Source organism: Pithys albifrons, chromosome 17, assembly GCF_047495875.1.
Source record: "Pithys albifrons albifrons isolate INPA30051 chromosome 17, PitAlb_v1, whole genome shotgun sequence".
In the NCBI taxonomy this organism is placed as follows: Eukaryota; Metazoa; Chordata; class Aves; order Passeriformes; family Thamnophilidae; genus Pithys; species Pithys albifrons.
This window is the reverse complement of record NC_092474.1, coordinates 3,536,430-3,562,690: the sequence shown is the minus strand read 5'-3', so window position 1 is coordinate 3,562,690 and position 26,261 is coordinate 3,536,430. Positions and strand designations below refer to the sequence as shown.

At 38.9% G+C, this 26,261-nt stretch overlaps 1 protein-coding gene across 4 annotated transcripts in view; it reads left to right on the top strand.

Annotated features, from left to right (window-relative positions):
• The first annotated feature begins 8,475 nt into the window (after positions 1-8,475).
• The window catches only part of ADGRD1 (adhesion G protein-coupled receptor D1), a 150,019-nt gene continuing 132,233 nt past the window's right edge, over positions 8,476-26,261 (top strand). Inside the window, exons 1-6 of one of the 4 annotated variants that reach the window (XM_071572318.1) lie at positions 8,476-8,568; positions 11,116-11,152; positions 15,065-15,148; positions 18,433-18,528; positions 21,197-21,319; positions 24,957-25,136. In XM_071572318.1, coding sequence (XP_071428419.1) covers positions 8,539-8,568; positions 11,116-11,152; positions 15,065-15,148; positions 18,433-18,528; positions 21,197-21,319; positions 24,957-25,136 — 550 coding nt within the window. In that variant the 5' untranslated portion in view covers positions 8,476-8,538. Of the gene's footprint in view, positions 8,569-10,373; positions 11,031-11,115; positions 11,153-15,064; positions 15,149-18,432; positions 18,529-21,196; positions 21,320-24,956; positions 25,137-26,261 lie in introns of those variants that run through there. The other 3 variants (XM_071572316.1, XM_071572315.1, XM_071572317.1) reach the window with 3 other exon arrangements.

The window sequence follows — 26,261 nt, the reverse complement described above, 5'->3', positions numbered from 1 at the left end:
GACAAATACTTCTAATTGGAGTGTGTGGATAATTATCTTCTAGTTCACAGAATGAACAGAATGTCTAGTGAGTAAATGACATTTCCCCTAAATTCCAGTGTTCTACGAGCTGCACCACTGAAACAGGCCAGTGTTTGTATTAGGACACTAGTTCAGTATAGGAATACGTTGCTTGATTTTTATTTTGGGTAGTAGTGGTTGATGTCTGCTTTGCTGTGATCCTGGAATTCAGTGATTAAAAGCATCAGGTTCCCATATTTCTACTTCCTTGAAGGGAAAAAAAAAAAGACTATGAGGACAAATTTACTTGACAATATTATAAATGAAAATTCATATTTTGTAATATGAACAGAAGTTTTAATGTTTGATCCACTATCTCTAAAGTTGGGGCTTTAATATATTTAATGCAAGTGTTGAAAATTGAATGTTACTGATACAGTTCCAGGTTAGTAGGAGGCAATGATGGGTTACTTGAAGGTGCCCATTTCCATGCTGACACTTTATGAACAAAGACTGAAAAGGGCAACTAAACCAAAAACTAACTGCAAAGTAGATGGTCATAAAGAGGGAGCTCATAAAACTGCTGTCATCAATAACTGCTGTGATTGTTGAAGTGACAAAGTCACTGATGATACTCTGAAGCCTCAAATCTTTCATGATGCAGCTATTTCAGTCTTCTGTACAAAGTGCTAAGCCAAAGATAGCAAATGAAGTGATTAATAAATGGTTCTTGTTTGTGTTGAACTTTTTTTTCAGCTAAGAGCTTTCACAAGCCAGTCCTGCAGTCTGATTTCCCACTAGTGATTCCAATTCCTGTTGCTGTATAAGCTTTTCACTGCAGAAAACCAGTGATAACTTGACGATGACCTTTTTCTATCCTGGTGGCTTTCAAAAGTAGTACTGGAGGGGAGCAGCGTGTGTTTTGCTTCTACTGAGGATATAAAAGTCATCAGATTTTTCAGTGGATTACATAATTTTTAAAAAGTCAGAATTTCTGGGTCTTAGGGTGGGTTTGCAGGGCAAGTATTTAGGGAAAGAGCTCAAGCCAAAGAGGTTTGTTCCATTTAGAAGTTAAAAGGTGGGTCATAACTAATGGAATCTGCGTTTTCTGGCATTATTCATTGTCTTTTGATTCTGGATCTAGAAACTTGTATTTGGCGGTTTTGTTTTACTTGAATACCTAGATTGAGGTCTAATTATAAAACTTATTTCCAGCTATAGCAGATGAGTACAGTAATTCTGCAAAGTTTACCTGTAAATGAACTGTTTGAGACACGTCACCTGCCGGTCACAAGTGCAGTTGCTGCTGGGTACGTGAGGCTTAAACCAAGGGAGAGCTGTTCTTGGCTCAGTAGCTGAGCAGCTCTGATACAGCATTATAATATCTCTGCCATGAAGATCGAGTGGTTCCTGTATAGTTATTTTTTCCCCCTAGCAAGGGGACTGTATGATCCGAGAAACCGGGATGGTTCCAGGCTGGAATGGGGTTCCCGGGAGAGCCGAGCCGCGGTTGCCGTTGCAGTGCCGGGTTCGGCCACGCGGTGGCGCGAACGGCCCGCCCAGCGGCGCTTCTTTAATAAATAGACCTTTTTATTTAAATTAAATCCACCGAGAGGGAGATACACCGAGGCAGTGAATCGCGAGAGGGTTTGGTTCGTCCTAAATGCTGTTAGCATTGCAACGAGTAGGCACTGCCATTGTATTATTTCTCATTTCCCCCCCAATATTCATCAAGTTTAAGCTAAAAAAATGTTATACTCAGATCTTACTGTATAGAGCCAATAAATGCCTTGATAATTGACCCTGAATTAAAGTATAACTTCACCCCCTTAAAAAAAGAAATCATGCATCAAGTGCTGATCACATAGAGTTACAAAACAAAAATGTGCTGAGGAACTTGCAATAGTCAGATCTAGCACAGGACTTGTGTCAACTATGGCTTGATCTTGTAGTAGTTATGCTATGATGAGCAAAATGAACAGAAGGCTTGAAGAGTCGGTGTCCTGAGTACTGTAGTACTAATTTGCTGTGAAAAGAATGTAAATTAGGGAGAAAGAGAATCGTCCACTTAGACCTGTGGTGGTTTCATCTGGTTGTGCTGGAAAAAGCTATTTTTAAAAAGTTCCTTAAGTGCACTTGGCCTGTTTGGTAGGTGATAAACCCTGTGTGGTGTCCAGCTTGAGGGCCCTGCTCCAGTGTGGAATAAGCACCTGACTGATTCTGCCACACAGGCCAATTCCCACCTGATGGAACTCATGGAATCTCCTGTGCAGTGTGGCTCAGAACCCAAGGGGCATTTTGGGAACACAGCCTAGACTGTTGGTAAGGAAAAGCACCAAGGGGAATGTGGCATTTGGAGAGGACACTGCTGTCCCAAAGGGCTGAGTCTGTGGGAAGGAATACAAGGGAACTCAAGAGCAGGAGGAAGAAAGCAAGCCCATGAGCTGGGCCACCAGAAAGGCATAAATTATGACTGGAGAACAAAATGCTCATATGCTGATGTGATAATGATTAATGCAGAGTTCTGAAGCATAACTAACTAGTAACAATTATGCTTAATGGAAGTCTGCTATTAGACACCAATCCAAATAGAAGAAAGCAGTAGGGGGAAAGAAAGATGCAGACGGGAGAGGGAGGGGAAATAGCAAAACTCTCTTCTGATAATTGGAAACTTCACTAGGTGGTTCTCCACCACAGAGAATTTAAAGTAAGAGCTGCTTTGTATCAAACAAATTGCAAGAACTGCCTGTGCCCAGATGTGCCAGGGGCTGATTGTGCACCCCAGCTTTGCTGCAGAGCACTCCAGGCAGTGCTGAGAGGATGCCATGGCAAAAGGCTGTACTGAGAAGAAATGGATCTAACAGAAAATAAATGAGTTTGTTCCATCACTGATCTTCGTTGTGCACAAGACAGTTGGCTTTGCTAGAACTTCTGTAATTTAAATGGGAGCTGCCTGGGAAAACCTACCTTAACACCCTCCAAATTGAAGATTGCTTGTCAGGTGGAGTATTTGCCACTTTCTTGCAGGTGAGTAACTTGGATATTTCCAAATCAGATGTTACCTCAGTGAGCAGCAGGGACCTTGAGTAACATGTGAAAGATAAATATGATTTAAGCATGTAGCATATTCTGTGCTGCAGTTTGAAAGACACCCTGGGGCAGCCATTCTGCTGTTTCCAGTTTTTCTACTCCTTTCAACTGACAACTTTTGCAAGTGCCCTTCAAGTGCTGTGGTTACAGACTCCTAAATGGGTAGGCACTGCCTCTTTGATACATTTGCATGCAGTGCCTTCTACAACTAATGCTGTGTTTGACCTGGAAGCTTCAGTAAAACACCTGAAACAATAGCTTTTATTTTTCCTATTATCTATCAACCTTGGAGAATAAGTGCAAAGGAAAACATGTAGGTATAAAACCTTCTTTTCTACCTTTCTAAAAACCATAGAGAGAGCAATTCTGCTTGGCTTAATCATGCTTTTGAATGTTATTTCTGTTTCTGTTGCCATTGTCATCTGTTGAGTGGATACTGGTTACTAGTGGTTTATCACTAGCAGAGGACTAATGGTTTTATTCCCTCTGAACAATGGATAAATCCTGCTTTTAAATACATGACATCTATCCCTGGCTGTTTGAAATCTGACATGTTAAATGTTGTAATGCTATTTTCACAGGCCTGACTACAGAACAGTTTCTTCTGTATTTAATTTAATGCTGATGTGGTGAGTATTCCTTGATGTTTGTGTCTCCTGCTCTTCATCCCAGCTGACTTTGCACGTGCTAAAAAAGGCTTAGAGCCCAAGAGGGAGTAGGGAAACACACAATCTTTTGAAAAATCAGTATTTCTAACTAATTAAAAAGGATCTGAAGAAGGTTGCATCCTTTGTCTTTAGCTGCAAGTGACATCTGAAAATGACATTTCCATGAAAATCACTGAGAGATTGTCAAATCCTCTGGAAAAAGAAAAGAGGGGATTTCTTTGATCTCCATATCATATCCATTTCCATAGTCAAAATCCCATTTTGAATGGTTGATTTTATTCCAGTTTGCTTTCCTGCAATGTGCATTAAGAACAGTGGCAGATACAAATGGGATTTTTTTCTTTTGTTTATTGTATTGAAAATATGTTTGTAGCCAGTTCCATGATTCCAGGGTGTGCCTTGTGATTTTAGGATCTTTGGGATGACTGTTACAGCCAACAGATGTAAGTGATTATTCAGATTATTAAACATTACAGCAGAGTGAGGAACAAAGCAATAGGAGTCAACAGTGGTCGAGAGGTCATGGAAGACAATTTCTGTTGGGTTTGGTTTGTGTTGGCCTGAGAGATAAGATCAGTACCTGACATTGTGTAATTTACTCTGGAATTGAGTTTTCATGCTTTTAATTTAATCAATGAGTCTCATTTCAGGGTTGATGACTCTTCAGATCTTAATAAGAGTGTAAATTTGGAAGCTGCTGCCAACCCTTTAGCCAGCTCTCTGTCTTCTGTCCACACCCTCTCATTGCTTTTGCCACTTAGATCCAAAGGAAGAAACAATAAAAGATTGAAAAGTCTTTAATGTATATGTTTATAGCAACCTTTGATGTTCTTGCTGAGAGGTCATTTCCATTTCTCCTGGGTGCATTGTCCCCTTGGGCTGCTGAACTTGTCTCACAAGAAAGTTGAATGAAACTGTTCATGGAGTTGCCTTTTTCCAGAAATACAAGACAGAAATAAGTAAGACTGTAAGAGGAAAACTGGCCCAAATCCTAAAGGCCAAAGTTTATCATGGTGAAATGTTTGTGTAATTAAGAAGCCCTGACTACCTAAATGATCCCAAACAGACACAGTTACAGGTGGTGGTTGTTGGCAAAAAGGATTTGGCTTAATCACAGAAAGAAGCATTTGTATAATGTTTTATTTATACAATTATGCAATTTTATGTAAGCTTGATGTTAAGGCTCAGATAATCAAAGATTTGATTACATTAATTCTTTGGGATTTGCACAAAAGCCAAGACTGCTTTGCAAAAATAAATTTTTTTTTCAGTGTATGGAGTAGATGTTCAAGGCATTACCATGGTACAAAAAAGGTCTGATGTATAGTAAATAGACACTAAAAAGAGTAATCCAATAACTATCAGTTAGTAAGTGGGACCTTGCCCAAAGAAACTTTAAATATATGATTTATTGTTATCTACCTGCTTAATTGGTCTTTGAATAATCAGTGTCTTAATGTTTTCATAAAGTATATATATATTTATATTTATAAAATCAGCCTTATATTATATATGTTGCACAATAAAAGTATCTTTATCTGATTAGGCCTAAATTTTATTGCCAAAAAGCTGTATTTTGTTTTCTGGCACCGACCAGCAACTTCTCATCTCCTTAATTAGAAAAATATTTTTCCATGATAGCGTTAGCCTTGCTGAATTAACTCCAGGCTTTGTGTTTGTTTTCTTTTTCTCCAATCTGAACTGTTCAGTTTGTCCTTTTCAGTGTTGTCAGCTCAAAGAAAATTTCATGCAATGTTCTCATGTGGTCTTTCTGACTAATTTTCCCCAAATATCTTTAACTATTAGGTATGTCCCAGGGACCAGAGTCAGGCAGTGGCCACTGCCACCCTTTGGTCACCTTCTGTCAGATAGTAAGAACTGCAATGCCTGAATTCCTTCTGTCTGTAAAGGTTTTTTCATCACTTTTGTGGTTCTTCTGAAGCCTTGGAGTTGCCCATTAGCAGCTGTCTTTGTGCAGGTTGTTCCTGCCAGAGTCAGAGCCTGGCAAAGAACTCATAAAGTGTCTTATTATCTCCCACCTGAAGCTGCTCATTCGGCTTTATGGTTGTGCTGTTGAAGGTCACAGCTCTGAGAAAGCTGCACTTTATCAGGCATCATAAAATCTGCCTGTATTTATAACAGTTTCTCACTTTAATAAAGCTTCTGTGCAGCTTGGATAGCCTGTACAAAACCTTTATGCATAATACTTTCCCATAAAGTATGGAAAACCTTGGGGTTTTATTTTTTAAATTGTTTTAATTTGTTCTTTATAATGCTCCGAAGATTTTTGTTTGCTTTTTTTGACTCTTGTTCTGCTGTTGACCCACCCAAGCACACCAATGTTTAATTTATTTTTATTAAAAATGCCCTGCTTAGTCTGTTTCTTAACCTGAGTTTATATGAACCTGAGTCCTGATGGCTCATCCCAGGGCACTTCAAGTCTATGAATTTCAATTCTGCTTCAAACAGACCCACAAAACAGCAAAAAAAGCCCACAACATCTTTCTAATAAGGGACTTACAGGTAGATATGAAAGAAAATGTAATATTTTATTTGTTTTACATGCAGAAATAAGCATTTGAGTTTTGTAGCTGGATAATAGAAGTGAAACCAGAGCACCAAAATCTGGTTGGATCCTTGAATATGATAGATCATATTTGCTGTCCTGTGCTATCCACAGTATTTTTGCTTCTGCTGCTATAGGGGCTAGAGCATTATAGCAATTTTCTTGCCAGGCAAACATATCCTTTGTGTCAACTACACAACTCTCTTGCCTTTTTCTAATAAAAACACACTTTCACACACAATTTATTAATTTTGAAGTTTCAGTGTAAAGAGAAGCACTAACACTGCTGGCCAGTTTTTTGCAGTCCTAGAGAAAACTTCCAAACCTAAAATGACTTCTTGTTAAATCTTCTGTCTGTTTAGTTGGGAAAGTGCTAAAAGAAAAAAAAAAGGCCTTTTTTTTAATGTTCTAAAAAAACAGGTACAGTGTATTTCAATCTGTTGTTCACTCACAGGCATCCACAGTTCAGTGAATAGTTATCAGTAAAATGAATGTTACAGGGGTTGTCCGTGGAGAGTTTAGTCCAGCAACATGAGGTGGTGACATCCACAAGAACAAACACTAACAAACAGTTTTTAAAACTGGAACAAAACCCCCCCTTTTAGTTGTGTATTTTGATTTTGTTTAGAATTGCAGAGTCTCGAGTTAGGAAGGCACAAGTTTTTAGTTTAAATAAAACTTATCACAGGCTGGATTTTCCTTGAGTAATCCCGAGGTGCTTTGGGGAAGGGTGGCAGTGGAAATGGGTGTTGTATTCCATAATTACTTGGTCAATTAGTATTGCCCTTTGGTTGTAATGCATCAAGGAACAAGGCAGGGAAGGAAACATGTCCTTCAGTCCTTCTGAGGGTGATGCAGCTGCCAAATGATTTTTTGAAATGCAAATCAAACCAAATTGCACCTGTATACATCTGAGTGGTTCCCTGTAGCAAAGGACAGATAAATTAGATCACAGAGCTGTGGGTGTTTTGTGTAAATGAATTAAATAAAATCAGTTCTACAACCACTTACCTGGGATGTCCATTAGAAGCCAGAAAAGTTAGCACTAAAATGGAAGTGGATGGATGCTGATGTATCAGTTGTAATCAACTTGTTATTAATGTTGCTGACAGACAAACAGTTTGACCAGAGTGCCATTTCAATCCAGAATATTTATTGGTGTGTTAGTAGAGACTGTGATATTGGGGAAGTTTACAAAATCTGTTAGTTTGATTCTTAAAATACTCCTTTCTAAGATGTTTGCTCAAACATTTCAATCCCAATTACGCCCCAGCTCTCTTGTGGTAAGTCAGTGATTCCAATGAAAACAAAGGAGGCAAACTGTGTTGTAGGTTGTTTGCCTTCTGCAGTGTCAAACTTTAAATGATTGTTTCTCTGCTTGTGTTTAGGTAGTTAGCAATAAAGATTTTTATCTCCAGGTTATTTTTCATTTCCTGCTAAATGTCACCTACAGCCTTTGCTGATTTTCAGTAACAATGGGGGTAACAATGGGGGTAACAATGGGGGTAACAATGGGGGTAACAATGGGGGTAACAATGGGGGTAACAATGGGGGTAACAATGGGGGTAACAATGGGGGTAACAAATGGGAGCAACAATGGGAGCAACAATGGGAGTCCCGAATGAACACAGGGCAAACAGAGAGAGCTGAAAGTTGAGGTCCATTATCACATGACAGGTCACACCTCCTTGTGCAAGTGTTGCAACCAACACCACTGACATAAAGCCATCGATTCTGGTTTTTGTTAAACCTTTGTCCCACTGCAGAGCAGCTCCTCCCTGCCCCTGAGTGGACCAGAATATCCAGAGGCCTCTCAGGGCCCCCCAAACTGTAACAGGGGGGGCAGAGCTTTCTCCTGCCTTACTCCCGGGGTGGGAGAGTGCTCAGGGAAACCCTCCAGAGAGCTCAGCAAGGGCTGCCCAACCCCAGAGCTTTGTGTTTTATTGATGTGCAGGTCCTTCAGGTGAGCACTGCTCCATCCTCAGGCTGCTCAGGAGCAATCCCTGCGAGTGATGGTCCTCCCAGAGCTGGGGCAGGGTCTCTGTTCTGCCCAGGAGATGCCTGGGTTGCCCCTGGGCTGCGGTGGGAGCTCTGGGACTCTCCAGATCAGGTTTCCAGAGGATCACAGGAATAAATTCAGAATTTGTTTCTGCAAATAATCTCCAGTGTCTGCTTGCAATTTGCTGGTTCCACAGAAAAGGTTTGGCAGTGAACATGTTTGCTTGGATTCTCACAATTGTTTTGGTAAGCATATTCTTTCCCTTGACAGGCCCCTCTTGGCAAATATTTCAAATTCCTGTCTTTCTCTTTTTACATTTTAGCTTTCCTCAGGATTTTTAGCTGCAGCTCTCTGTTATTTCTAAGGGCAGCTTTACATGTCATTACATTGTCTCTACATGGTGCAGAATTCCCAGGGTTTATGCAGAATTCTTCCTCTTCCTGCAGGATATCAAGGATATTGTGGCTAATACTAATGAGGGAAGAAGTCTGAAAAAACCTGGAGGGCAATAAGCAAAAGTCAGACTGGTTATCACTAAATGGGAAGCTAAATTTTGGTAGGAACTGAAATTCAAAATTTTCCAGATTTGTAGGACCTAAATCAGGATTAGAAACAAAATTCACATTTGATTTCAATACTGAAATTTTATAATATTAAAGTTTGGTAAGCACTGGAGCATTCCTGCAGCATGAATGTCTTGGGGTTTCCAAACTTAATTTTGATCTCTTCAGTCCCTGGAGTCCCATCTAGTTGTCAGTCATTTGCAAGGAGCTTTAGAAATTCAGAATACATCTGGGAAGCCAGGTGGGTAAATCAGAGTCACAGGTACTGCCAAGGTTCCTGGTTTCCAGCTGTATAATATCTCTATCAAGTGCCACTGGAAAACCATTTCATCCTAAAAGTTATAATGAACTCCAGTGAAGAATTTGGTGCAGAAGTTGTGATTAAGCAGCAGACAAGTAAGAGGGAAAATGCACGGGCAAGAATAGAGTTTATAAAGGAACCAGTTAAATAAGAGCTGATGGAGGTACCTGAAGAGATGGGGCCAAAAGTCCCTGAATGGATGGGTGGGGAGGGGACACCCAAAGGTGAGAAGGTGAGTCCTGTAGGGGCAGTGGCTGCATGGAAATAAATCCCTTTCTTATAGACCAGGAAGCATCTGGGGCTGGAAGTAACATCCAGTCTATTGACATAACTTCTGGCAATCAAAAGGTAAATAAAATAATCTGGATTTTGCTGAACATATTCACATGTTGTAATTCTGATTTCTAGTTTCTGATCTTGCCTATGTCACCTTTAAGGGGCTGATGTGAGGATAAAGAAGGGGTTGATATGAATGTCCAGGGAGGAGATGAACAGGGATGGAAAGCTTATCATATTTTATTGAAAATATTAATCTTTCAGTTTATGTCACTGAAAATAAAGCACTTGGAGAGAACAAAACCAGATTTTACCATAGCAGAGCAAAATAAATGTAAAATATCAGCTAGTTCAAGCTGCTATTTTTCTTTTCCATGTAAAATGCTGATTAATATTTGTGACATAGTTCAGGGTGTAATTGGAAAACTCTTACAAAAATACTTATATGTAATTATTTTTATTTTAAAAAGTAAAATACAACTACAGAAGTATTTTCATAGGGTTTTTTTACTAGTTTTGTTGTGCAACTTCAAGCACATCAGTGAAACAAAAATGCCTCAGTTTCCCCTGATAGATACAGTCAAAGTAAAGCCAATCCCTGGGAGTGCCATGTGATTTAAATGAGGTTTTTTTAAAGGTTATGCTTGTTTAGGTTGAAGCGCAATCTGTTATTTTAATAAATACATCTCAGCTTTCCTTCTAAAACTTCTGTTGTATTTTTCCTTTGAATTGTGCACTCCTGTGGTGCCCTGAGTCCTGTGGAAGGTGCAGATTGCTGAGGGCAGTCACCTCCCTGTTATCTGTTTGCTGGAGCACATGGACTCCTTCCCACTTGTTCCTGCCTGGCTGTGTTAGGACCCAGCAAAGAGACGGCAGCGCCGGGATATAAATAGAGTACCAGAATGGGACAAAGTTGGAGAAGAAAGCATGACATCACTCAGCCTTGCTCTCCACCCAAAAAGATCTGGGATGGAGGTGCAAACGTGAGCTGGACAAGCGAGGGGTTTGCAGCTCTTCTGAGCTCAGTTCCGAGGAAATAGGGAGAGTTTTACCCCCCCATGTGCCTTAAGGAAGTGCATTTTCTTCTGAGCAAAACTAAAACTGCCTTCGGGTCTCTGACAACGGGAAAGTAATTGCAAGGAAAAGACAACCAGAGGAAGAAAGTTGAAAACAAGATCTTTTCTTTTTGGCACGGATTGGAACAGAAATATTTGACTTCTTTCCACGGAACAGCACAGCTTTCGGATTTGATGCACATTTCTTTTAATTTTCCTCCAATCACGGTAATTTATTTAGAGTTAAATGAAGATATCAAAGTGTGAAGCAAGAAAATACTACTTAAAGGGTCTGGAAGGATGTTTTGCCATCACTGAAGGAACAGACTTTTTGAACCTGCATGGAAAATGACCTTTTTAACACCAAAACTAGCAAAGGAAAACTTATGATTGAAATCTTACAGGAATTGGATTTCAGTTGTACTTTTAACCTGAAATAGACCATGGAAAGTTTGTTATCTCTGCTCTGTTGTCATTATTCTTTGCTGATTTTATTTCAGCAAAAATACCAGGTAATGCTCAGTATTGAAGTATACTTGGATTCCTCTTAGCAAGTTTTGCCTCATTATGTCTCATTATGTAATATTTTCTGTGCAGGTGTATGGAAACTATTCCCAGCTACCCAAACACCCAGGTAAGGAATGCTCTATTTACCTTTTATGAAAATGTGCTGAAATATTTATTTGCTTTTTTGGTTTGTGTTTCTTATTCTCTTGGTACCTCCAAAGAAACTGTGATCCTACATTTGAATGTCAGCTCTGTATTAAAAATGTAATGGTCTAAAGAATCAGACTGTCCCAGTCATTTTAAATTCAGTAGTACTGAATATTCAGAATGGAAATATATTTGGAGAGAAATGGCTTGTAGTTGATATGCGGAAAAATTCTATATACAATTATTATTACTTTTTTTGAGGGTGTTTTTCTGAATCAGACCTCTACACAGACTATTTTCCTTTTTTTCCCCTTAGTGTTCAACGTTTTCAATTCAATGATTTACAGTTAGATATTCCAGTTTGTGTACTTTGCAGTACTTTGGCATGGCTTGAAGTCATGTCCCCTCCTCCCAGCCTCCACGCTTCAGTTTAAATCAGTTACAGAACGTATTAAGGATCTCTCATCTGTTTTCAATGTAGAAAAAACTTATTCAAAGCTTCTTTGGGGTCTGTGTGTAACTGCAGAATTCTTCTGTTTATATAAATAGTTTAACCTCAAGCCTCATGGTGGTGTACAAGTACAATTTTACTGCTTTACCAATTCACGTATTGCTTTGTGCTTTTTAGTTTTAACCGTATGCAATTATTTTCAAGGCAAACACAGAGATGTGTGGGAATGCCATGTTGTCTGCTGGGGCAGTAGCTTCAGCCTGATTAGTTTCTTTTGTTCAACCTTTGCTCAAAAACAACAACTCCAATCCCATTTCCTATAGATCAGGATCGTTGCCTTCTGGCTGATGGAACAACAAGGGGGGAAAAGCCTCCTGTGATAAGGGGGCAAGTTCCACAGCACTGATTTTGGAGAACAGGGTGAAGCATCACAGCAAGCAATGCTTTCTACGTTTCAGCCAGGCTGCAGAAAAGTCTTGGGATTTTGTTCTAAACAGTGTAGTTACCTATGGAAAGGATATTGCATTCAAAGCAACAGGTATTTGTTTCCAGAGGTCTTCTCAGGGCTGTTTGGCTGGAAGTGGAGTAACAATGTGGCTTTATGTAGTTCAGGACTGGGAGCTGGGAAAGCCACCAACATGCAGCGTGGCTCCAGGCAGTTTTCTTTGCTGTATATGTATTGCCCTTCCCATTTTTTGGGTCCATTTTCACAGCTTTTAAGAGGAAGCTCTCTAGAATATTTCTTCTCCTTATGAGTTTGTTGTGATGCTGCTACTCCTGCTGCTAAAATGCTCCTTGCGCCGTGTTGTGTCACATTTTTTGGCATCAGATAATTTTCTCCCAGGAGCTTTCTTTTCTCTTTTTCTAATTCTTATTTTCTACCACATCTCCTAACTTAAATCCCTTTTTGTTCCCTGATACAAAAGGGAGATGTTAATGGAGCAAAAGATATTTGCATGTAAGTGCATTGAACCAGCAGGCACGTTCTGTGCTCTGCAAAATGGAACTGGGAGTTTCATGGAAGGTAGATGGGGGTTTGTCAGCTCAGGTAGCCTCTGTGCATGCTCTTACTACCATAGAAATGTATAATATTCATTTCTTTTGCATGTTCTCTGAAGATAGAACTAAGCACATACCCAGATTTAGCTTGTGCAAATGCAAATCCTCTTGTTCCTATATCCCGTTTCCTTGGTGTGCTTTGCCATTCTCAGTTTGGATGAGTCTGGGTTGCTTGGATTTTCAGGTTGGATTTAGTATGTGCTCATTCTGGGTCACTGGTCTCTTATACTGGCAGTATCTTTGTCCTTTCATTAGCAATTTTGCCTTTTTGTGTGTCTTCCAAATAGTCAGAGGAAATGTATAGCCATAGAATCTTATCCATTTCCCTAAAGACATCCCCATCTTATCTGTTTATGCTCCTGCTCCCTCTTTGTGGGAAAACCCTTCTGACAACTGCAAAGATTTAGTTAGGTGAGCTAATAATAAATCCTGGTCAATTATGAATCATTGGTTAGATATCTGGTATAGTAGAGTTTGGAAGCAAGTCTGAGTACTTTGTGTATCCTCACAAGATGCAGAACTTGTTTTAGTTCTGTTTCCTCAGATCTGCAATTGCTTGTTGTGATGTTTAGCAATTCTCTCAACTTTGCAGGCATAATACAACAATAAATCTTAGGATTCCATCTGTGCCACACCTCAGGAACTATACCATGAGGGTGGAGGCCATCAAACTGCTCTCCACGCTGTGCATTAGGCAGTTTAAGGATGCAAATGAAATCTTTGCACCTTCATAGTTATGATAAAGAAATCCTCTTTGTATCCAGGACATTAAAATGATAGAAAAACTATCAAACAGGTAAGCTGTTTTGTTCTCAAGAGTCAAGAAAGGTGTGGGATAATCTGCAAATGTCAAAGGGCATTGCTTGTGACTTCTTTTAATTTGCACATTATGTGTGGGGAGCTTTTTGAAGTGGGTTTTAACAAATTTATCTCTATCAGCTTCACACCTCAGGCTCTTGAAAGATTGCTTGGGATCATAAATTGATTGTAGGGCAGAGAACTACAGATATGGTGTAATATAAATACTTGCTCTCCCTGTCCCTGTCATCTATTGTGTTCCCTCCCCTCTGCCCCCAAAGCAAAGATTAACTCAGACTAGTTGCATGATGTGGCCTGATGGTGAACAGAACACACCATTCTCATTTGCATTCACAGGAACATTTCTGTATATCTTTATCCACCTTCTAAAACTTTCTAAGATATGGGAGATTATGAATTTATTACAGCACAGCTGGTTGAATTAATTGTTTTGAGACTAAAGGGTTTCTTGCAGCTAACAGGAAATTACAATTCATGTTTTCCTGCATTATTAGTGCTCTACTCTTAAAATAGAACTGTTATCTTGACACAAAATTTGGTTGTTTTGGGCTGCCTGTTTCTGACTAAGTTTGAGTAATCACATCTCCTAAAATCTGGTCATTCAGTCAGACTGTGAGATAAAAGTGCCAGTGGAAACCAGCAGATGTTTTACCTTTGTCAGCTTTTCCACCTGTTGCTAAGGAGGCCATTTAGGGAAGCAAAATGTTCTCATCAGCCACAAAGAGTTGTTCTGGTTTTGGTGCAGTGGAGAAGGTTCTGAAGGAATAGCTGATGCCATATGGGGAGGAGTGAGTGCTCCTCCCTGTGGTGCTTAATATTTTGGAAGGTCTTCTCAAGGAAAATCAAATTCCTGCTATGAAAGAAAGTTTTGCAGTGTGACTGCCAAAGTGAGAACTGTCTGGGGACATCAAGAAGGCTGGACCTTGCAGGAATGATTGTGCAGCCACCTGTGCTCACCCACGTTGCTGCTCCTTCCTGTGCCTCGCTGGTGTCTCTCCACAGAAAACCAAAGGTGCAAAAGAGCTTGGATTGATGTAACCTGAAGGTGTTGCACAGCATTTCCAGTGGATTTTGATGAGAGGATGAGTCCTGGGAGCTTCTTCTCCTACTCCCTGGAGCTGCAGAGGGCTGAGTGACCTCTGGAGAGGTCTCTGCTAGAGAGACCAGGGATTCCCCTGTGCATTCCTGTCTCAGGGCTTTGTACTGTCCACCGTGTGCTGGAAATCTCAGTGAAATCTTGAAATTACTCTCAAATGACTCCTCAGCTGTTACTTCAGTGGATGCTGCTGGACACGAGCAGGGGTTTAGTCAGAGATTTTTGCACATTTGAAGTGCAATTCAAATAAAAATCAGTTGAGTTTTAAACTCCTTTTCTGCAGTGATTGATCAGATGGCTTTATCTGATTTGATTTATGATCTCGCTTATGTGCCATGCTTGATTGACATAAAATACTTTAATGTCCTTAACCAATTGAACTCCTTTATTGTTATTTTCTGAGCAGACTTGTTGGGCTCCTTGTTAGTCCTTTCCTTAATAATCTTTTCCACTGTGTTTCTCTCCAGGGTTCAAAGTTCTCGCCTCAGCTTCCCATTATTGGCCATTGGAGCACGTGGATGGAATTCACGAGTTTCGGGGTACGGTCGGAGGTAGACAAAGGATTCACTGACAGTGGCAATAACATAAGTATTTGTGGCAGTCTGTAAGTAGAAGAGGAGCAGGAGAAAAGAAAGGGTCTGCCTTTTGTGCCACAGCATTGAGATTTTTTCTCAGTTAGGGTTTTTGCAGTGCTCTGATGTCCAAATGATATTGTATTTGTGAACTGATTTTTACAGAGTATTCTCAGAGGTTTTATGGGCTGTCTATGCATTGTTAAGGTTATAAAGAGAAAAGGTTTATGATCCAAAGAGTCATTGAAATCACATTGTTATTAGTTGGTTTGGTACATGCATAGCATACACTAATACACGCAGTGGCTGAGATCTGTGGCTATGCCAGCAGTGAAGATGCCTCCGTGTTTTTCATTTTGGAAGGAGTTAAATGCCTAAGTTCCTCATGCACTTTTGAAAATTCCATATAGTATCTATAGAAAGAGGAGTGTGAGCTCTTATCTGGATACTTCTTGCTTATTTTTATCTGCTTTTAGGTATTTCCTTAAAAGTCATATTGCAGCATTAGTTTGTATTATTTTTTTTTTAAATGAGGCAAAATCAAGAGAGATTTGGTAAGAAAAAAACTCACTGATTTGAGTGAGTCAGTTGTGAGGACTGCAGGATCCCAGAGGGAATGCTATTAAAGGGCAGTCTCGTTGCATTCAGCAGTTTTCTGGTTCTGCTGTTTCACATCAGGACCAAGAAGGGGGTGTGGGGCTTCCCAGGGCTCTGTAGGTGATGTAATTAATGGAGCTTCGACAGAACCCTCATGTCCCAGGGCAGAGTTACAGCCCTGCAGGGCCATTCCCTTCAGCTGGAATATTCAGCTGGGCTCTGCTCCTTCCGAGACTCCAAGGTCCCTTTGTGATTTCCCAGGAACTGGGCTCTGCTCCTTCCGAGACTCCAAGGTCCCTTTGTGATTTCCCAGGAACTGCTTTTTCTCTTCTGACACTTCAGCCAATTCCAAGCTGTGCTGATGTGTATTCCCTGGATTCCTCCCTCATTCCTGCCCACCTTGGCAGCTGAGCTCAGCTCTTGTGTGAAAGAACCACTGCAGAAGATTAAATCAGGAGTTGGAGACCTTTTCTTTCCAACCTCACATGAGAAATGTTAACAGAAGAGCAAAGATATTGCTATTTTTACACAAAAATGGCCATATCAATCTCTGGTCCTAAGTGGGAAAAAGATCCATAAATATCCAAAACCTTTTCTTGCAGAGGTGTTCAGGTATTTTAAGCTTAAACTCTGACCTATCTTTCCACAAAATTTCTGAAAGGAATGGAATTGGCTGACCAGAAATATATCTGGGTAATATTCTGCTTGCATCAGAAACTGATGGCAGCATTCCTATTGACTTCAATAGACTAATAATTTGGCTCACAAAAAGTTACCATATGAGTTCTCTAACAGTGTGTTAAAGTAATTTTCTAACACTATTTCATGTAGTTTCAAAAAAGGTAAAGTGCTCCATATCTAGCACTGTTTTGGCAATGCTGTTACAACAAAGTTCTGTTGAAAGTGCTTGAAAATGATAAATATAAAATAAAGCTCTTGGAAAAATGACAATTAATATTAGACTGTTTTTCAAATTTTGTTAAATTACATTATTTCAGCAAAATTCAGAAATCTCTTTAGTAGTGTTTGGAAATCTTTTTACTAGTAGTATCTTGGAAGAGATAAAACAGAACAGATGAGGTTCCTGAGCCTACAAACCTTCACTTACAGGGATGGGACTGGCTCACAGGAGCACTCTCTTTTAACTGCTATTATGACATGGTGTTAAAGAACTTCATAAATGAGCCAGCTGCATGACTTTGCTGAAAAAATTTGGAGGACTCTGTCATACAATTATTTGCAGAAGATGCCAGTAGGCAAGTCTTTATCTCTGCAGTACAATTCTGACAATGCTGAATCCTTCCCTTCATTTTGCAAGAGAGCTCAAATTATTCTCAGTTGCTTATGTTCTGTCTGATCAGACATAGATATTATCTCGACTGCCTCCAGCAGAGCTTTTATGTATCTGCCTGATGCTTGACTTTGATATACCAGGAAAGTTTTCTTTATTGTTGTAATCTACTGCAGGTGACAATTTGCTTGTTTTTGATACCATTCTGATTACACAACTCTTCTGTTTATTGCTGGAGTCTTTCTTGTTTTTCCACTCATCGTATCATGCAATTATTTTCATTCCATGTTTCTCCTCTTGAATCCTTGAAGCATCATAATCTGTCCGTCATGTTAATCCATTTTATTTGTTGAAGTCATTGTGCATGAAGCCAGATTTATATCTCTCAATGCATTTGGGTTGTGAGAGTGTGTCAGCAAATTATATTTTGGTTATCTCAGTAGTAGAAGCAATTGAAGGGAAACAATCAGCTCAAAATAGAGCAAATAAAGAGAAAAGTGGCCATATTCAGGTTTTTCATCTGACACCTTGTTTTCCATACATTTTTATCTTGAGGTTTTTGTGTGTATTTTTAAGAGCATTTTTCATTTTGCTCTCTGAGCTCAGTTGGTCTAAGTCCGAAATCAATGTCTCTCCATTTACCTTCATGGTTTTCCATCAAGCTTTATTTGTCTGCCCAGGGTAAAAAATTACAGTGTGCAAGATACTGTTAAATTCTCAAAATCAGAAAAAAAAAATTAGAGAATAAAATTTTATTGTCAGATATAAAAAAGTTTGGGCCTTTCTTATCTCATGTGGAATTTCTTGTATTTTATTTTGTGCCCATGGCCTCTCATCTGTTCACTGGGTACAAATAAGGAGAGTCTGGCAATATCTTTGCATGTCCCACTGAGCACTTTTACACATTGCTGAGGTTCCTGAGCCCTCAGTTCTCCGGGCTGAGCAGTCCCAACACTCTCAGCCTTTCACTGCCTTGCTCCAGTATGTCCATGTCTCTCTCAGAACTGGGCAGGAGACTTGAATTTTGCCCATAACTTTTGCACCAGTGTAATGATTTTTAAGACACATGCAGAGTTCCTTACCAACTGGAATATATTTCAGAGCCCTTCATCTGCAGTTGTATCTTTTACAGTTTTTTCTTCTCAGTAACTGGGAAGAAAATAATGTTTTAGTGATTCTGGTTTTACTTCACTTGTGCAGGTAAAGAACGTGACATTCATGCTGGGGAGAAGTGTCTGTGTGATCATATTAAAGGCCACTGATCAACCCCTGTGATCTGTGCTAAGTTGAGAGATATGAACTGGTCAATTCATTACTGATTGTGTTGATTCATTGTTTTGCTTATTTGCTTATTTTCTTTTGTTGTTCCACCCAGCTCTAAGAATCCACAACTTCACTGTGCTTCCTTCCCATAACTCTACCTTTGTATATACCAATGACTCTGCCTACTCTAACTTCTCTGCAACTGTAGGTGAGGATTTACTTATTTTTTTTGTTCTGCATTTGTCAAGCTTGGCTGGTTCTTGTAACATTGGACTCAAAGTTAATGCTGAGTTTTGGTTCAAGTGGCCTTGTGGCAAAGGGGTGTTTATGCCCACATTGGCACAGGTGATTGGGAAAACAATCCTGTGATGTCCTCTGGATTACTCTGAATTATTGGGAAAGGAGGATGGGTCCTAGAGGTCCTCCAAAACCTAAAAAAATTCTATTAGGCCTAAAAGGAACATGTAAGAATAAATAGGTTGATTTTTTTTTTCTTGTCTTTCAAGGCTAAAACTCTGTATTTCATTGTTTCATAGTATTTTTTAATGGGCACAGATGCAAGCAACTTTCCACAGCCTGGAATAAGACCTTTGATTCACATGATGTTTTTTTAAAAAACAGGAAAGCTAAAATCTGCATATGTATGTCTATTTACTGGTTTACTTCTATTTAACATCAACACAGTAGGAGATAAAAGGAAGAACAGAAAATGGCAACTCACCAGGCAGAAACCTGACAGGTTGGACACTTCTACAAGAGCATGAGATTAAAGTCACTTACTTTAAGTCACTACCATTTATACTGTGTGGGTGCAATTGAAATATGACCTCTTGTCCACCCCATGCTTAGGTATTAACTCACATCAAGTTGTTGGAAAATCTGACCTAAGGAGAAGGATGGAAATGGTAAAACTGTCATTTAAACTGCTCAGATAGTAAGAATTTTATATTGGAATACTAAACCCACCATTTTTTACTCTCTAACTGTAAAAGTATTTTGGCAAATGTGAACTCTATTAATAATGAACTTCAAATGACCCTAATTCCTTTCAGTCCTTTCTTATCTGCTTTATGGGCCATTTGCATAGTTCTCACATAATAAAATAGGTTCAATATGAACATTATAAAGAGTGACATCAATGGCAAAGGAAATGCTATGGAAACAGAAATGCATTACCTTATGGGATTTATTCTGGCTAGATGAGCTTATCATTTAAGTGGCTCCAAAAGACCCTAGAAATGCTTGTTTTGCTCCATAGTACACACATTTTTAAAAGAATCTAAATTTTACCTGTTGGCAGGACTCGATGATTTCTTCTCAAAGGGAGGGGGAGATACCTGAGAACTGATACTTGAGCTGAGATTTGGAATGACATAAGAAAATACTCAGCCATGCCTTCCCTGAGGGCTGTGCCATGCAGTTGCTGTGCCCTGGAGGGCTGATGTCCTGCAGCTGGGACTGCTCCTCTCCTGCTGGACCTTGTGTGCCTTTTGAAGACAAGATATTTTGCCCATGTCCCTCTTGCATAAAGGAATGCACAGGAAGCTGGGACAACATTATTTATGACCATTACTTGAGATAAATGGTCTGTCCCTGACACTGACTGGGCACCTTTGCCATGGTTTGTGCTGGGCAAAAGACTTCTGTGATAGAGAGAGAAAAGCACTGAGTCCCATCCTTCATATGTTTTACACCATTTGTGTGCCTTCCTCATGTCCCCTTAAGATCTCACTAGATTTCCAAAAGCCAGGCAGCACCTACCAGGAAATTCCTGCAGCTTGGAGCAGGAAAATGTGTTCTCACTGCTGGACTTCCCTTGGAACACCTTTCCTCCTCACATTTTTTCAGAAGAAATTAGAAAGAAGGGTCTTTAAACCAAAGTTGTGCATCTTCACAGTCCTTGCAGAAATGCCATCACAAACAGTGGCATTAACATGAGACACCACTGAGCAATTCCATTCTGTCTGCTCAGAAACAGGCAATTTAACCTTCTGTGTTCTGTGCAATTCAGGCATTTTAACACAGCTGAATGTTTTGTGATTTCCTATTGTCTTCCTTGCTAAAACCAGTCCCTCTTTTATCTTGGGACAAAGGAGATGAGCTTCCCATCATCATCTGTCAGCTGCATTCTCAGACCTTAGTGAGGTTGCCTATAATAAACAACTATCATGTTTTTTAGTATTAAAAGAGTCCATCTGGTAGGAGACAAATCAACAGAGCTTTTCTTTAGGAGGGAACACAAGCAAGTCACAAGAAAATTAGTCATTATCCATGTTAGACAAAGGAATAACTTGTCCAAATGACAAGGATGCCACACCAAAGGATGTCTGAAAAGGATATATTTTGTCTTTTTAGTGTAGCTTGTCAAGTGTGTTTCATTGAATTATTTTTTAATGAAAAGTGGGGTTTGATCTTAAACTTTCCCTTTCAAAAAATGAAAAAAACCCTCCAAATCATACTCTGTTACAGTTTTAATTAAGGAGTTTCTTCACTAACTCAGTCTAACAGTAAGACACCTCTAGGATGTGTCTGATACTCAGAACTCTGAAAAGCATAAGGTTTATTCAGATTACTTTAATCATTTTTGGATGTATGTGTTCTGTCAAACAGTCTCAGTTAATCACAGAGCTTGGAATAAAAGAGATATCTGTATGTTTCTTTAAAAAACAGTAACAAACCACCAACAAAGTCAAACAAAAATACCAAAAAGAAAAATAAACACACAACAAACTCAAACAAAAAAAAAAAAGAAAAACAAACTCACAACAATAAAAAAGTAAACATATAAACATTTGAGGTGTAAGAGCCTGTTAAATTCATGTTTCCAGGAAGTTTTATTTATATAAATATTAAACTGTATTTTGCTTTTCCTTTAGATATTGTAGAGGGAATGGTGAACAAAGGAATTTATGTCACTGAAGAGAAAGGAGTTACCTTTCTCTTCTTTGGAAGCTATCAAAATTCTTGCATCAGTAATCCAGAAGTTTGTGGACCCGAAGGTGAGCAGATTCATTAACTATTATTTGCATTTATTTTGCTCTCAAATGATGTACTTCTATAATCATTGTTTCTTTTCTCATTGGAATGAAATCTAAAAACCTATTGACCCTCTATTGACTTTCATAACAACTGAGTGTTGATTGCTGAAAGTTTTTAGCCTTTTCCTACTGTAATTTAAATTAGAACTGGTCAACTACTGAGAGAAATGTTTAACACTATCATTAATTCAAACAAAACCAGAGATAAACTTACAGTGTCCAAAATCTTTCAGTGGCACCAAGATGAATTAATTCCTACCAGAACAGCAGTTTGACATTTGAAGAAGTTGCATTACAAGTTTTAAATTTAGGAGACAGATTCAGTGTGTCCTTTTAGCAGGAACGGGTTTGGATTTTTTTAGATTCATCTCTAGAGATAACAAAATGTTAGATCTGTGGTGTCATGGAATCCATTTATCCTCACAGGTGCTGAAATCTCTCCATTCTCTTACTTTCTTTTCCTTGGGTTAAGTCACAAAATGACAGGTGGAAATGGGAGGGGCACAAACAATGTGTTGATTACAGAAAATGGTTAAAAACTGTATCTGAGTGTCAAACTCACCTTGTCACTGACACAGGGATTTAAAAATGCTGCAGCAGTGGAAGGTGTGATAGAAAATGGCTTTCTATAAACTCCAGCAATGCCTAAACTTAACCAGCATTGTCAATATTGAATTTTCTTGCTTTCATTGATTTAGGCAATCCATCAAATGGACAACATTGCTTGAAATAGGATTACTTTTCTTTCAGCTCCTAAAGCAAGAGCTGTGCATGAACTTTTTAAGGCAGTAGGAGACACTCAGAGAGCAGATGGTACTTGGCTGTTACCTGAGAGAATTAGAAACAGTAATAGAGTATCCTACTGTAGGTATATTTTCTGATATTTGCTGGATCTTTTCATACTTTTTTTCATACCACTTGGAACTAAAAATCATCAGGAAGTCATATTGTTTTAACATCTATAGTAGAACATAATAATCAGAATAAATTATTTTTATAGTACCCGAGCACTCCCAGTGTCTCACAAATAAGAACATTAAAAGCATAAAACACTGAAATGTTCAGGAGATAAAATGTGAAGAGAAGAAATCGTATCAACAATAAATCCTAAATCACTGTAGCAGGTATTAATTATAAAAAGGGAAAACGTCCAACACTCTTTTGTTTAAAGAGTCTTTGTTTTTTCCCTAATCAAATACACCTGTGGAAAGGATAAGATGTAATTTTATTCCAGCCTGTTGTTAAACATCCCTTGGTGAGTTGGTTGTGTTTGTTTGAAACTGCTGTTAAGTACATTTAAGCAGGGAAATAAAATGCTCTTGGGATCTTTCCAAATGAAATGCTACAACCTATGAAACAAAAATCCCTATATTTTTTCCTACACTGAATTTCATGACATTTCAGGACTGTTATTTTTACTTGAGAAAACAAATTCTCTTTGCTTTTGAAATGTGGAACGTTCTTCTCCCGTTTTGCTCCTTCCCAAGTAATTGTTAAATAGTTTTCTGGAAACTGTTTGGGCTCATTGAAGTGGCATTTTCACTCAAACATTTGTGAAAGATGCCACAGGATGTTCTCTTAATCATTAGTTTGAACACGTTAGGAGAAGTTGGATTTAGCCAACACAGGTGAAGCTGAAATTAAAACATGTTTAAAAATCAGCCTTATGTTCAACATAACATTTCATAAAGTTTTGTGTTTATTGTGTCCCTGACTTCAGTTTTTATTTTGAGTTTTGGAATTTCCTAACCCAAGACACACACACAAGGAAGATTTAGTGTTACTGGTGTGCTAAGGGAGCAGAAATATGAACTCAGGCTTACCTGCTGATGAAGATTTTGCAAGTTGCTTGCAAGGGACCTCAAATTCTTCAGCTGGGAGTTCACAGCATTTGGAGCTTTAAACCCACATCCATCAAGATCCATCAGACTGAGGGTGGTGGTGGTCATTTACTGACTGATTTCTAGGAGGCCTGTGATAATTGTTTAGCATTTCCATGGTGGTTATTTTATCATGTATAAAGCATAAAAGGAATGGTATGTGGATCATACAAACTGATGGCCTGAGGGTGAACAAAAGGATCAGTTAGGCAGGAAGATACAACTTAGTTAAATTATTTATTCTGCAAGAGTTTTTAGCTTTTCTGCTAAGTTAATGTGATAAATGTGATAATGTGATAAAAAGAATATGTGAAATATAAAAAAATTATGTTCCAGATAGGAGAGGTATGAAAATTTCTGATGACTGTAGTGAACTGTCTGAGGCTTTCCTATCTTTAATCATAAAATTATGAAACACATAAAAATCTAGGGATTTAACAAGAAATGTACATAGTGGTTTGAGGGCTTCATTAACTTGTCCTGGGCTATCTGGTAGCAAATTGGCAAAGTTCATGGTGCCTGGAGGGCCTCAGAACTGCTAACTATAAAGTCATCCAGACAGATATTCTGACTGTGTGTAAAAAGAGCACAGTCAGCAGGTGAAGGGACGTGATTATTCCCCTCTGTTCAGCACTCACAGGGCATATCTGAAGTGCTGTGTCCCATCTCTGCCCCCTGGTAAAAAAGAGATGCTGTACTATCAATTCTGAGGTGAAGATTTTCAGGAGCTGTTTAGCCAAGCCATTTTCCTTGTAATTGTGTTTGACAGCAGAACCTCCTCAGTAGAACCACTGGAACTTTTGAAGTGTAAGGGAGGTTTGATTTGCTGCTTGTGTTTCAGTTAAGCCTTTTGAGGTAACATTTAATAAAGAAACACCTATCTTATGGAAAGCAATTTTCTTCACTAATGTGTAATCTGAAGAGCTCCTCCATTTCAAAGTATAACAGCAAAATTTACTGTGCATTGAACAGCATTAATTGTGGATGAAGTTATTCCCATGTGCACTTGCATTTGGGCAGAATTCTTTTATTTTTCTGTAGGTGGGGAGCTCAGAATTTTCCCTGTGGCTCTGCATGTAGAGCTATTCCATCCTTGTCCATTGGGTCTTTGCTTTCAGGAGTTATTGGAGCACTCAAGTGTGAAAACACATGTAATAACATGCTTAAAGAATTAAAGTGTGATTAGCAATGAATGCTGCTCGATAAGCAAGGGCAGCCAGTTAATGCATTAGGAGCTTGGAAATGCTCAGTGTACTATTTCTGGCTGTGGTGGTGTCTGGGGAACACCCAAAAGGAGTAAGTGCTGGTGGAGGATATGGAGATACGTGGAGAGATCACAGGAGGAAAAGGGTTCATCACAGGAGGGTGGGAAGGGTAAGCAGGATAGAGAGACAAGACAAAGTGAAGGGAAGCATAAATGTGTAAGAAAGATTTCCTTTTGGTTGATTTATAACCTTTGGTTTTAACTGACAGAAGCTACTTGGGATACAATTATTATTGCTGTGTCCTGGGTACAAGCACATGATGCAAAACTGAGGGGGGGATGTTTGTTTGGTTTCAGTTGTTATAACATTGTTGATTTTATAAACCTTGTCCTTGTTTATGCTCTCAGATGATCTGTCCTCAAAAGCATTCCCACTGTCTGTATTCTACATATTGGTAATTTTTAATTGCTCTCTTTTTTTTTTTCATTGTCTCCTTTCTCTTGCTTTCATCAGGAGTAACATTTTCCTTTTTCTGGAAGACTCAAGACCAACGGGCCAAGTTTCTCCCCGCCTCTGGTGGACGAGTAATTTCCAGTGGTTTCAAAGTCTGTTCAAATGAAGGTGAAGGCTCAGTGGAATTTTACACCCGTGGGGATGCAATGATGAAGTGGAAAGCAAGTTTTAGTCCACCAGGTAAATTTTATAACTGTAAAAAATATTAATTTCTTTGTTACATTTTGCTCTATTCTTTCAGACAGAGGTACTGCTAAGAGCACAATGTCAGGAAAGAGAAGTGGGCATGTAAAAATAGTTACAGACCCCTGAGCTTAAAACTTCTCTTGATGAGGGGAGAGAGAGAAAAAGAGTGATATTTTTATTATAGAACATTTGCATTCAGTAACAGGCCTCGGATCCAACTTCCGGTTGTTTCTGAAGTGGAATTATTATTGGCATCAGTAGATTAAGGCATGTTTAGATGGAAACATGAGCAAAGAATGCTGGTTAATCCCTGACAGTTCTCAGTATATTCTAAAACTGGTGGGCTGTCCTCTGCTGCCTCCTAAATTAAGACTTTATTTGGTAACTATCTAACTGACTGTTTAGTGCTTTCATAATTTTGTTATCTGTTGAGTGTCAAGTTTTCTGTCCATGCCATAGTATTAATAAACACTCTGGTATATCACATATCTTACTGCTTCTATCTAAACTAAATTGTGGGGAGCAGTAATACTTAGTGACTGGAACAAATTCTGGTCTTCTAGTAATGCTAACGACATTCAATAAATATTTTTCTGCCTTAATTTGATTACCTGGACATTTTTAAAGTATGATTTTCTAACTTCATAGTAGCAGAGCTCATAAAGCTTAATGAATCAGTTTAAAAATCTTATTTTAAGAGAAAAGTTGCTAAATGGTAAGAGTAATTCACACAATGCAAGTGGAAATTAATATTATGTTTTCTGATCTGTGACAACTTGTAATTAGTCTATTTGCTTGTTCTCCAGTTCTTGCATCTGTGACAACTTTTAATTAGTCTATTTGCTTGTTCTCCAGTTCTTGCAGTCTGTTCTTGCTGAACTGAGTTTTGAGACAGTATTGAAGAGACCTCAAAGCTTGGCCAATAAAACTTAGCAACTGTAATTTATGGAGCTGCAGTAAGCCCAAGTTCAGACAAAAGCTAACAGGCATTCTGCCAAAGTATGGGCTTCCCCAGGGGTATAAAGATTAATGCATATGACATCAGCATTCCATAATTCACTCCTAGCACTTCCTATGCAGCTCCACAGCATTGTCCAAGTCAGCAAAAACACGGTGAAC